The sequence below is a fragment of the Cavia porcellus genome, unplaced genomic scaffold (genome assembly GCF_034190915.1).
Source record: "Cavia porcellus strain 051 isolate PalLab524CR breed Dunkin Hartley unplaced genomic scaffold, mCavPor4.1 scaffold_28, whole genome shotgun sequence".
In the NCBI taxonomy this organism is placed as follows: domain Eukaryota; kingdom Metazoa; phylum Chordata; class Mammalia; order Rodentia; family Caviidae; genus Cavia; species Cavia porcellus.
Genome location: NW_026947511.1, coordinates 26,151,107 through 26,164,456, shown reverse-complemented (window position 1 = coordinate 26,164,456; position 13,350 = coordinate 26,151,107). Strand labels below are relative to the sequence as shown.

General features: G+C 33.3%; 1 protein-coding gene across 10 annotated transcripts in view; it reads left to right on the top strand.

The window, feature by feature from the left end:
• The window catches only part of Ctnna3 (catenin alpha 3), a 1,637,747-nt gene that overhangs the window by 448,127 nt on the left and 1,176,270 nt on the right, over nucleotides 1-13,350 (top strand). For all 10 annotated transcript variants that reach the window (XM_063239556.1, XM_063239557.1, XM_063239560.1 and 7 more), the window contains one exon: nucleotides 13,107-13,310. In XM_063239556.1, the coding sequence (XP_063095626.1) occupies nucleotides 13,107-13,310 (204 nt within the window). The remainder of the gene's footprint in view (nucleotides 1-13,106; nucleotides 13,311-13,350) is intronic.

The following is a 13,350-nucleotide window of genomic DNA, read 5'->3' as shown; positions in this document are numbered from 1 at the left end:
TAACTGTTGTGGGAGGATTAACCAGTGTAATGATATGTTTATTTTACAACATTGGAAGGAGGCAAGAAGAATCAAGAGGTTTTTAAAATATCTTAATATAGACAGTAAGGACTGTAAGTGCAGATGTTGAAGTGGAAACGAGAGAAAAATATAAAGAAGTTGCTGCGTGTGGTGCCACACGCCAGTGATCCCAGCACTCTGGGTTGCTGGGGCAAGAGAATGGCAATTTAGCCATTTTGTGCGACTTGTCTCAAATTTTTTTTTTTTAAAAAGGATTGAGGATATAACTCATTGAGAAGACCTCTGATTCAATCACTAATAACCCCTCCCCAATATAAAAGAAGAATTGACAGTTGTAATGACTGTAAAGGGTAAGAGAAGAAAATGGGCTAAGATATATTAGACACCAAATGGATGTGTGCTTGAAAGAATGGTGATGTCTGACTCTTTGTAGGAGGTTGAACTGAACTTGAAACTTGAAACCAAAGAGGCAAGCACAAAGAAACAGTGGCTTCTGAGTGTTTAAATTCATTTTTGGAATTAATTTTATGATTTATGTCATTGTTCTCGAGTATTATATACATGAAGTGTAAACTAAAATAAGCAGCAATTTCCATAATTATAGCAGGAATATTGCTTTGCCAAAATAGAGATTTCTATGTCTGTAGACGCTATCAGTGATCACATTATCACACAGCCTTTCAAAGGTTACAGTGACTGATTGTAAAGTTATCAATTGCAGCCACGTTTCTTTTGTTCCTGCCACATGGAGCAAATCTTCCTAAAATTTAATATATGTCTGTTTGATAAGATATTTTGTTTAAAATGAATTGATGCTTATTTGAGAAGAGTTATGAGAAAAAACGAAAATCCAGAAAATTGATATAGGCTATGAGAATCATAAATATATTTTTTACATTTAAATATATTAGTAAAATATAATTTTCAGTAGTATTCAGTCATGTGAATTCCAATGTAATTTTGATTAATGGTAAAGTTTAAAGTTGTTTGCTTTTGCCACAACCTTTGATAAAATCTAGTTTTGAGACTAGGTGTGAGACATAGCATCATTCCATGTTTTGCTTCATAGCATGTTGACTATTGCTTTATTATCTAGGACATCATATAGGAGCCTTGTTATCCCTAAAATTTAGCACTTACGGCTTTTGGTAGAGCCCGGTGTTCACCATTATGTTTAAGATTTAGTGTTGCCTAAATCTAGCTTTAAACCTATCAATTACAAGGTTTAGTTGCACACTTTAGTGTTTATAGTAAACTTTAAAAAGGCCAGAGAGTTGGTAGGCAATTATATTTTAGAACCCAATTAAACTTTGTGCTTTGAATGAAACTTCAAATTTGTTTACTGACATCATTTGAAAAGGAAAAAGAATTGTAAATTTTAAATGGAAAACTTTTTAATGAAGATGTTATTAATTGTGAAGAAAATGTTGCCAGAATATTTTAGTTATTATAATGTGGATGCTTGATCTAGGGATATAGCTCAGCAGCATAAGTGACTATTTGGCAAGCATGAGGTCATGAGTTTGATCCCCAGTACAAAAAAAGGCTATAAAATGGATGATTAATATTTAAAATAAATTACAAAATGTCTCCTGTTTTCCTCCACATCCTGACTGTTTTTGTGCATAACCAGTATAACTGCCTTAGGCTCCAACATTAGATTAGAAAGCTCTCATGTTTGCTTCACCTGAGATCACTATCTTTAAACCCTAAATACATTTTGAGTAAGAGGCCCCAATTTTCCTTTTGCATTAAGATCCCAAAATTATGTTGCTAGTCCTGGAAAATCCTTTGGTTAGTTTCAGGTTGGCTAGTATGATGCTTACTAGTCATCAATGCAGGATAGAATTGCAGAAAGCAAAGGTTGCTAACTGATTACTAACATCTAACTAGTTTGGACCAAGTACTAGTTATACATTTCACAGAATCTCAGCTTTGTTAGCCACAAATAACCACTTGAAGTTAAATGAATAATTTAGCACACAGGATCCAAAAGAGCAAAGACTAAAAGCCTCAGAGGAAAGGGAAAAAAAGAAAAGCAATGATTAGACACGAGGTGCCTGCCAACACTGTCTGACTCTTCTCCAAGCCTACTATAAGCCAATCAACTGGCATATGTTATGTCCTGCAGATGGAAAAGCAGTCTGCACAAATGTATACAGTGCAGATGCGGGAATCTGCTATTCATCTGCTGGAGGTTATATTTGTTAAGCAACCTGCCAGTATCTTTGAGTTTGGAAGAAAGATATCTGTATTGTGGGAGGTAAATTACTCTTGTTTGTTTCACATGGAAAACATGCTGTCTCTAAAAGGAATAGTGGCTTCCTGAACATCTAGAATGAATCTGATGTACTTTTGTCCTCATGTCCTTCCTTAGACATGGGGATGCTGGGTCAGTCTTAGTGAAAGGAGGGAGACTAGAGGCAGTTTAGGAACTCCAATGACGAATGAGGCAGTGTAATATAGTATTTTTTTTTAAGGATAGGGGCTCTTTATGTAGTTCAGGCTGGCATTGAACTTGTGGTGATGCTCCTGCCTCAGCCTCCCAAATGCTGGGATTGCAGGAGTGCACCATCATGCCTCGCTAATATAGTAAACATATACCACTAGGTGCATTATGCAGTCAGAGAAACCATTAGTTGAAATCAACTGACCTCTTGATGAAAAAACAGGATAAGACATAAAAGGAGACATATCCTTCTGAAGACAGTGATAACAGACTATTTTAAATTGCTATTTTATGTGTTAAGGAATAGCTATGTCCAAATATTCATAATTTAAATATAAGGCTTAGCTATTTGAGGTAAAGTAGTAAAGTATAATATCTATGATGCTTATTTTAAAGTTACTGAGCAAATGAATAAAAACGCATTGTTAACATTTTGGACTTTGATAAAGTTAATGAGAAAAGCCTAATAGACTGTTATTCTCTACCTAGTACATGGCCAGTGGGCATCTTTCATGTCTTGAATGGGCAGAAATATGGTTATCTATATTGCACAATTAGACATACATACAGTTATATCATTTAGAGCACTTTCTTTCCCTTTCATTATTACAATATGTATTATACATTTGGATCTTATTACTCTACAAAGTTTTGTTAGTTCATCAAACAGAATAGTTTGCACTGTCATTGTTTGTCCACTTTATGCTTTGATTTTGTAACTTCAACAAATACTTCTAAGATAATACTATGTAATTTATCAACTGGTGATTTCTTACTGTTGTTTTTGAAACTCTGTATTATTTCTACACTTTTTTCTGTTTTGCTTTTTTTTTTCTAAGTTTAAAAAAAAAAGACAGAACATGAGTGGCTTGGGTTGTGGAAAGCATTAGAGAATTTTGACCAGATTCAGACTTCTACTCTTTGGCTTTCATTGGAGTAGATTTGGAAGAGTTTTAAAGTGGGATTCCTTTACCTGATGCAAAAGAATGCAATCTCTAAAGAGACTTCTTGGAAATTCTGGTGAGAGAGAATCATGTTTGGTTCTGAATTAGAAGTTATATTGACAAAGGCCCTAAAAGATATTACTGGCCCTGAAAGATTTTTGTGTTTTCTTGGGGGAGTATCAGACTATCTTGTCTTATTTTAAAATTCTCTTAAATTACGATGCTGGATACTTGCTGCTTAAAGAGTTCCTATTTGTTTTTGATTCATGTATTTCTGAGCATATTTGGAAGTTTCAACACACCTTTCTCTTCCCAGATCTTCGAATATGCAAAAATAGTAATCTTAGTTCATTCTCTTATTGCCATAATAAAATACCTGAGCTTGCGTGATTATAAAAAATAGATTTATTGTGGTTCATAGTTTTAAAGGTTCATGAGGCTGGCACTAGCATCTTCTCTGCCTCTGATGAGGGCCTCATACTAGAAAGCCAAAGGACAAGAGAGGAGGCAAGAATGCAAGAGAGGTAACCTCCCAGTGTAGCCCCTCCACCCCAGGAGTCACTTCTGTCAGAAAAGTATTATTTAAGAGGGAATAATACTTTACCCAGGTATATTGAGGACTGAGCTGCAACATGAAATTTTGGTGGGACACGGTGAACTGTACCTAGTTATAGGTGCAGGAAAGTTCACAACTTAGTAATATTTAAAACTCTTTAATCATTTCTCCTTCAGACTACAGAAAATAATTCAATCTATGCTTACATAAATTAGTTTACTTTGGCATCCGAGACATCTCTCCTGTTAGCTATTGTGATATGCACCTGTGCTTGTGTCTCATTGATAGGGTGCTGCTTCCAGACATTGATTTTTGGCCTTCATGTTCAAATTGCTTTTTTGTTTGTCTGCAGAAGAAGAAACAGGCTTCACCACACTTTTGTTGGGCAGTTAATTAGGGTTTTTTAGTATCATGATTAGAGAAGTCTGGAGGGAGTCCAGTGATGGAATTTTCCTTTATGGCAGTATGTATTATTAAACTTAAACATACACAGTTTATAGTCTTCATAACATATCACACTGCATAAGATCAGTGTCTATTTGAAAATTAGACTGGCTATGTAGGTGATGTATTCTTTTAACATTATTTTTAATATTGTTCTGCATCTCATTTGCCAAAGCTATGAGAGTTTTCTAAAAGTTTAGAGAGAGACACAGTGAATACTCACAATTTATAAAAATATATTTTAAAAGTCTTTATACCTTTAAAAGTCTTTTCTAATGACGAAAGCTAGATTTCTATTTGACTGAATTGTGAGTCTGTAATCATCACCCACTTTTATTTACTTCAGTGTCCTGCTGAATATTAAACAGGAGCACCTTGGGTTCAGTTTTGCTGATGTGCCTGACAGAAGAGCCATGAGCAAGGTGTTTTTCTTCACTATCTTTCTTATTGTCTCCTTTTCACATCCCTCTCCTCTATCCCATGTTACCTTTCTTCTCAGTCTCCACTTTAACTCTCCTCCCACCTTTTTCTTTTTTTCCTTTGCTGCTCCCTCCTTTCCCTTGCCCCTCTCCTCCTCCAACTCCTCTTTGCGTTTCTCATGTTCATGTCCTCTAATAATCAGTGAAATATGTAAATCAGATTGCTAAGCCCCGAGGGCAGAAGTAAGAATCTGTGATGAAATTCTCCAGAAGTATGAAAACATCAGAGCACAGGAGAAAAAATCTTGGTTTAATATTTTTCTGACCAACTTTTGAGAATGTCATTATGTAACCCATAAAGCAAAAATGTCTAAACAATGCTAAATCCATAACTTGTTGATTTCTTCACAAGTAATCTTAATTTGGACAGTATGTGAGCTGAGGACTGACATTTCTAGTCATATTCATATACTCTATTAGGTATAGCACCAGCAGCAGCTTTCTTTAACAAAAATGAAGGTTATAAAATGGAGCAGAATGAATTTCTCTGTGAAACAGATGAATATTATTTTTGATGATGCATTCCATTTTTCCTTTTAGAATTCTTTTTTCATAGTGTTTGTCACATCTTTTCCTGCTGATGCCCATATCGTCTATCTGCCTATGACTTGCATTCTGCCTGTTCTTTATGATTCAGATTTATTGGAGCTGCTTTTTTAAATGCTATTTTTATCTGATTATCAAGGAGCAATAGCCAGTAAGGAAGGCTTTAGTGATTGGCAATAGCTTAAATTTCTATTTACTGGTGTCTTTGAAGATGCCCACTAGTTTAAGGAGTGTTTTTTAATCAAAATAGTCAACCTCTCTTGGTAAAGGCATAGGCACCAGGAGTTGTTCTTTATGAAAGAGAGGTTTTCTTAGTAACATATGACAATATAGAAGTTCTGAGCACCCCCATTTGCAGTGAGGAGTCATCACTGCCTTTTATCTAGTGAAGCATAGGTAAGAAGGTGTCACAACAAAAGAATCTGATATCATGAAAAGTAAATTGAAATCCAACTTGAAGAACTGTGCTAACAGCCAGTAGTCACAGGTGGTATTTCAATTTTAAAATTAATAATAATTTTTAAAACTAAAATGAGTTTTCACTTGTACTAGCTGTGTTTCAAGTATTTCATAGCTACTATATTTACCATCATAAATATAGAAAATTTCATCATCATGTAAAGTTCTTTTGAACAGCACTTGAGTGTACACTATTTAGGAGTCAACACAGTTTCATCCTAACTTTTACCAACACAATAGGGTATAGTTTTATGTAAAAATTTTAAAAACAATGATTTTGTGACATTTTCAGGTTAATACATTCCAATAGGGATTTTCAAATACAGCTGCTAGGATAATTTTATTCTTTAACTCCAGTTTACTGGAAATGTTTGAGTTAATTTATACTTAATTATATATTCAATTATAGAAAAGAGACCTTAAACTTTTTTCATGACAAGAATATCTCTAGCTGATTGCAAACATTTTCAGAATAACCACTATCTTCAAATAGCAGTTCTCCAGAGAGTATGGGAAAATCCTGAGGGATCATATCAAAAACATATGAAGGATGCTACTATTGAGAAATAGTCACCACGTGGAAAGCTTAACATACGTAATTGTTTAAAGCATACTAGGGCAGATATGCTTTGGAAGTTTTATAGTTATTAGGTCTGACTCTGCTACTCTTTCTTTCTTTCTTTCTTTCTTTCTTTCTTTCTTTCTTTCTTTCTTTCTTTCTGTCTTCTTTTGTAATACTTTACTGTACACAATTCACACATGAATCCAGGGCTTGTACTTAGCCTGCTATTTTTCCCTAAGGACACAATTATAGACAGAAATGGAAGGTAGAGTCAAACACAAGTAAAGCACAAATGGAATTACTTATTTTTTCCATTTTCTCCTTATGTGCTTTTTGTTTCTCTGCCGACAAAATACTTTCTGGAACAACTCCACATGCATAATAATTGGTATGAACCTTGGAAATAGCAGGAACAATTCAAATATTTGTTTAAATTTTGCAGAGTTGTATTTAATTGACTTGGAATCGGTGCAACTCATGGACACAAATGTTAGAACACACGTAACATACTGAGAAAGTGAAGATTAATAGTAAGCAAAAAAATATTGGTGCATGTGATATATTTTTATTGAGTCTTTTCTTGGATATAAAAATCACCTGTATTTTCTCTGACTCCATTGTAAACAGAGTAAGTTTGTTTGTTTTTGTGGTGGGGTCAAACTCAGGGCCTTGTGCATGGTAAGCAAACATTCTACCAATGAGCTCCATTCACAGCTTGTAAACGGAGTAAGTTGTCACTTTTCATATATATGGACACTTACTAGAAATTTCATATGTTTTAGAAATAGACCATATGTAAAGATAAATCAAGCATTTAAATCATATTTTTCCAAAAAGAACCTTACAAAGTCTTGCCTTGCTCTTGTAGTATAATGTTTTGTTCAGTCAGCAGTTACGTACTAAAGTTCATCAATATCCTATTTAATATCAGCACAAAATCAAAACTTCAGAAATGCTTATGTGATGATTTTAATACAGAAGTCTTGAAAATAAGAAAATCATTGAAAGTTTACTTTATTATTTCTGCGCCCAAACAAAAGCAAAGAACTCAAATTATGATGTTCGGTTTAGACTGTTTGCTGAACTTCAACAAAAATGTTCTGAGAAAAGTTACTATGTTAGGTGAAATGAATAACATGACTGATGATTTTTCAGTGTGGAACCATCATCACAGCGCTTTCTGGGCTACTTGAAAAACTGACTCTGATCATTTATTGAAAATGTTTCAAAGAAATCTGTATATATCTTATTTAATTTATAAGTTATTGACTAGCTCTTGAAAATATTTTATAGTTTTCTTTCATACTGATTAATGTACAACAAAATGCAAATCATACACATTTGACTTACTGTAGCTAAATAGATAATTAAATTGATGTGTGCATAAATTAATGATAATTTACTCAAGTAGCATAATTTATGTTGATCATTTTTCTAATTTGCAATTGCTTACATGTTGTATTTTTCATATATAAAATTTCCTTTCTTTAAGTGGAAGTACATTAAAATAAGGAATATACTAGACATAGAAGAGTTTGTGAATTCTTCCAGTAGTTATTCTGTGGATAATCACAAGGGGGAATTTTGTTCTATTTTTATCACTCACTCTGAAGATTGATAATGTAGTTGTGTGAAAAACATTATTTGTGCTATGTGCTTATTATTTCTGCTGCTTCCAACTTGAGGCGTAGCATGTGTTTTTGTGAAGAATGTTGGTACTTGATTATAATCATAGCTACATCTCTTTGATAAGCAATTTCACTTTGAAGAATAGGTGTAAGATTTTAGTGTTCTGAATGTAAATTGGATCAATCCCATCACAGAATATAGAGTATGTGAATGATGAATAGGGTTTATTACATCATGTTTACTAAAATACAGAAAACTTTTCCCAGCTATATTGATTTTATGCTTTAACTTGTTTAAGAATTTTTAAAAATAATTCTGTCTGTCTTGGTAATGCATGGACGAAGCTTTGTTCAGAATCTAGAAGACATTCAATGATTAATAAATATTTTTAGAATAAATGAGTACGCAATACACATCTGTGTGATGTATTAGAATGTTTCGCCTCAGAGCAAGTAGCTTCCTCCACAGAGTCTGTGGTTACATACATTAGGGATAGATAGTACATTTAAAGATGAAAGTAGCAAGTAAACTGCTGAGATAGGACTAGCCCACCAGATAGAAAACATCTTATAAAGCTGCCTTACTTAAAATCTTATATGGTAGATGCAGGTTTCCTTTTCTGAAATCTCAGGCAATCTGAATCACTTTCCTTGTGTGAGTGAAAGGTTAAGATTCACCTTCATTTTTTTCTGACTCCACAAAAAGAAATCCCTAGCACTTTGATATGCCTTTGTTTTCTTCTTATTATTTTAAGTATTTTTAGAGGAGTTAGGTTCATAGCAAAATTGAGAGGAAGGTACAGAATATTCTATGCATCTTTGATCCTCACACATCAATAGCCTCTCCCTTTGTCAGTATTGCCTAGCAGAGTAGTGTAGTTGTTACATTTGGTGCACCAACATTAACACACATTCACTACATCTCATAGTTTACATTAGGGTTTACTGTTGGTGTTGTACATATGTGGGACTGGAAAAATATATTATGACATGGATTATTCCCTTATCATTCAGAATATTTCTACTGCTCTAAACATGTCTTATTTCACTTTTTCCTGCATGAATCCTTTGTCAGCTCTGGATGTTTTACTGTCTCTCTATTTTTTTTTCTTTACAGTGTCTCTGTAAATTTCTTTTCTGTTTTATGGTCTCTTGTTTAGTTTTTTTCTTTACAGTGTTTCACATAGTTGAAATTATACGTGATATAGCAATTTCAGATAGCTTTCTTTAACTTAATGATACTCAATGAAGTTTCCTCTATGTCTTTGTGGCCTTTTTTGAGGCTAAGTAATATACTATTGCTTTGATGTACCACACTTTGCTACCTACTAAAAGAAATTGTTTGCCTCCAAGTTTCAACATTTAAAAATAAAGCGATTATAAACATCTGTGTGCAGGTTTTTGTGAGCACATAAAATTTAGGCAAGGAGTATGATTTCTGGATCATAAGAGCATGTTTATTTTTAGTTTTAATTTTTAAACATTTTAAATATTAACAAATACACAATGTATGTATGCATGATAAAAAGTTTAAGGTTAAACTTCTTTTAAAAATTATGATAGAAAAAGAGACTTCTATTAATCCTCTTCACAATAGAAGATACCCAGAACTGCTTTGTAAAGGTCTAGAATGATGGGATAAGTGTATTCATAGTGAGAGGGGGTATTTTGAGGGAAGTTAATGACAATGTGTATTTTAATGTAATAATTTAAAAAAATTTAAACATTTGCTGTGTTTTTCAATCACACCTCAAGTTCAAGGTATACAATGCGATAATTTGACCTACATATACATTGTTCAGTGATTATCACAATCTAATTAACCTGTGTATCACCACCCATGCTATACATTAGTTCAGCAGAACTTGTTCATCTCTATTTCCTGAGAGTAGTAGAGTATTTTGGATTTGGGGTTATATAATATTGGATTAATAACCTTAATCTTGTCTTTTAAAACAATTATTTGAGAAGCAACTTAATCTTTCTATTTCCACATTTATGTACTAAAGATAACAGTACCTCACAAGGCTTTTGGTAATGATTAAATCATATAATGAAAGAAGCATTCAATTATAGTTACAGATTGGAACTGGAAACAGATTTGGACAGAATCTTTTCTATGTTACTTAACAACTGAACAACCTTGTGCAAGCCAGGGTTGAATTTGGAGAGAAATGTGAGATCAAATTCATTACTTAAACAAGTTATAACAAATACTAAAAGTTTGAAAAAGAAAGGATGTTAGGGGCAAGGATAAATTTTTCAGAATTAATGAGTGAAGAGTCAAACCTAGGCTGTCTGTGAGACCTGGGCTCTTAATCCACAAATTTTATTGCTTCCCAAAACAAAGCCACCTATTAATATAATATAGAGTTAAACAAGTAACATTGGAAAAAATTTTTAAAGAAATAATGTTCTGTCAGCAAAGTATTAGGGAGGTATATATATAATGAACTGAGCCTTGAAAAGGAGAAATATTTTGTATGTTTTACGGCGTGGGATACTGAAAATGGAATACCCTGTTCATTGTCTGTCATGGAATTAATGCTATGAAAGCATACTGACTGAAAGAGTGTTTTACCATAGTGCCATATGAGATCAGATGACATAATTTATTTCATTTGATCTCAGAAAAATTCAGTACTATTCAGAAATATTAAAATTGTTTTAAAATTATCATGCCTCTTTATAGATGTGACAAGACTTTTGAAAACCTATATAGGATGTGAATAGGACTGTAGTTTAAACCAGAATCAAAGGGTCTGCATGTGTCTCTGATGTAAGAGAAGACACTGATTTGATTTAAGGTGAGTTTTAAGAACTTTTAAAGGTCAAGTGGGTAAATATTCAAAGGTTGAGATGGTTTGTGAAATGGCCTGGTGGAGCAGAAATTAGAGTGAACTTAATCCCACAATACAGGTTATTTTGCTCACAGGAGCACCTGTGATTCTGTGATTAAAATTCTAGAGACATTTTTTTTCTGTCTTCTTGAGACAGGGTCTCTCTATGCAGTTCAGGCTGGCCTTGAGTTCATTCTGTAGCTCAGGCTGGTCTCGAACTCTCAGCCATCCTCCTGCCTCAGCCTCCTGAGTGCTGGGATTACAAGTGTGAGCCACCATACCCGGCTCAACATATTAACTGTTCCATCATACATCTGATTTCATTTAAGCAACTAAACAATCATTTTATTGCCCTCAGAATCTCTTTTTAATAATTATAGCACATTGGTGGGTCATTTCCAAAAGATTGTAACTGGTTTAAGTTTTGTTATGGAATGTTGGAGTGCAAAGTTTGTACTAGGTTAGTAAGTCAAACAAAGACCTGGAAATGTGACAAATAAAGTAAGAAGAAATGAAGCTTTTGACCAGGTTTATAGTTGGGATTATGGAATCATCCAGAATTATATGCTGGACAAAGAAAAATAAGGTTCATTTGCCTTTTCTAAAATTACTTTTATGATTTTTAAAAACTTTGTAAAGGAAAAAGCAGTCTTTAACAGTAAAAATACAGGAAGGAAATAGAGACATAAAAGATCTTTCCTGGATTTTTCTGTTAGTTAAGGTTACGTTTCAGTCTATATAAATATAAATGTGTACATTGTAAATATAAATATGTAAATTTAGTCTATTTTATATTTTATAAAATATAGTTATTATAAAGTACAAATATTTCTAATTGTTTTACACTTTAAAGAACTGCCTTTCTGTATTTATTTTCCGTTTTTAAACTTGGCATTACAATTATAGCTTTTAAAATCATACTCTGACTACTTCTGATTCCAAAAATTTTCATCATATACTGTAGCACATGGATCAGTGTAAGATGCATACACATACATATTTTTATGTGTATTCCTTTAATATGCATATATAAAATCTTGCAAGATTATATATTATGAAGATCTTTTTTTTTTTTTTCGTCTTTTTCACTTTTATTGGTACCAGGGATCGAACTCACGACTGCCTGCTTGCAAGGCGGGCGCTTATGCTGCTGAGCTAAATCCCCAGCCCCCATTATGAAGATCTTTTAATGTTGTGTATGTGAGTTTATGAAAACTGCACTCTGAGTTTTAGACTATGATCATTATATGACTTCATTTTACATTAAGGGTTCTTTAGAGAACTTTTATTTTATACTATTTCTTCAATTATTATATTAGGTCTCACTTTGGAAAGGCTTCTTCTCTTAATGTATTTTCATAAAAGACCCTTAGAGCAGCATATATTTTCACTGTTTTCAAAAGCTATAGATTACCTTGACTATTTTATCTAAAGATTTATCTCTTTATATAACCCTAAAAATACCATATCAGGTTCCAGTGGCTGAAAGTTATAATAGATAAATAGAAAGATGAAGTTTTACTTTTTAAATGAATATTAAAGTTTTGTTTTTCTTTGATATTTTAGTGGTAAAACTAACTACAGTTTGTTATTTACAGTGATGTATAATGAAAATAATTTTGAATTAAATATTATAAGACCAGCTCATTTGCTGTATGACCTAGGGTAAGACCAACTCTCTGCCTTACCCATCACCAGCTAAAATATGTGGCTAATATCTTTGTTGTCTACTTCACAGTGTTGTCAAGGTGAAAATCATCTATTGGAAAATACTGTGTTAGTGTTGTCTGGAAATGTTGCTATTATAAGTAACAGTTAGTATGTACTAGTCATTGTGTTAAGCATTCATATTTTTCTTCTGAGAGTTTTATGACATAAGCAACATTAGTATTTAGCTTTTACAGGTCAAGAAAGTGAGGTTGAGAGTGTGTGGGAAACCTTGGTAGACAGGCAAAGTTTGAATCCAGGGCTCTCTGACAATAGAACCCATGCTGCTAATCATATCTCTCTCATTCATTCATCTGAATAATAATTGCTGCTTAACATTATATATGAACTAATAAAATATAATTATGTTTGTTATTATGCCTGAATTCTAAAATGTGAAATCAAAATACTACTTGTTTCATAAAAGTGGAATGTCAGAGGTTCTAACCTTTAAATGTATTCTTCTTACAGAGTTTAATTGTCCTGAACCCACTCACAGTGACTGAAGAGGAGATAAGGCCATCATTAGAAAAGCGCCTTGAAGCCATTATCAGTGGGGCTGCTCTGCTGGCGGACTCCTCATGCACAAGGGACTTCCACCGGGAGAGGATCATTGCAGAATGCAACGCCATTCGCCAGGCTCTTCAAGACTTGCTTTCAGAGTACATGAGCAACGTAAGTGACTTGTTTGTCCTGTCATCCCAAGGCATTTTAG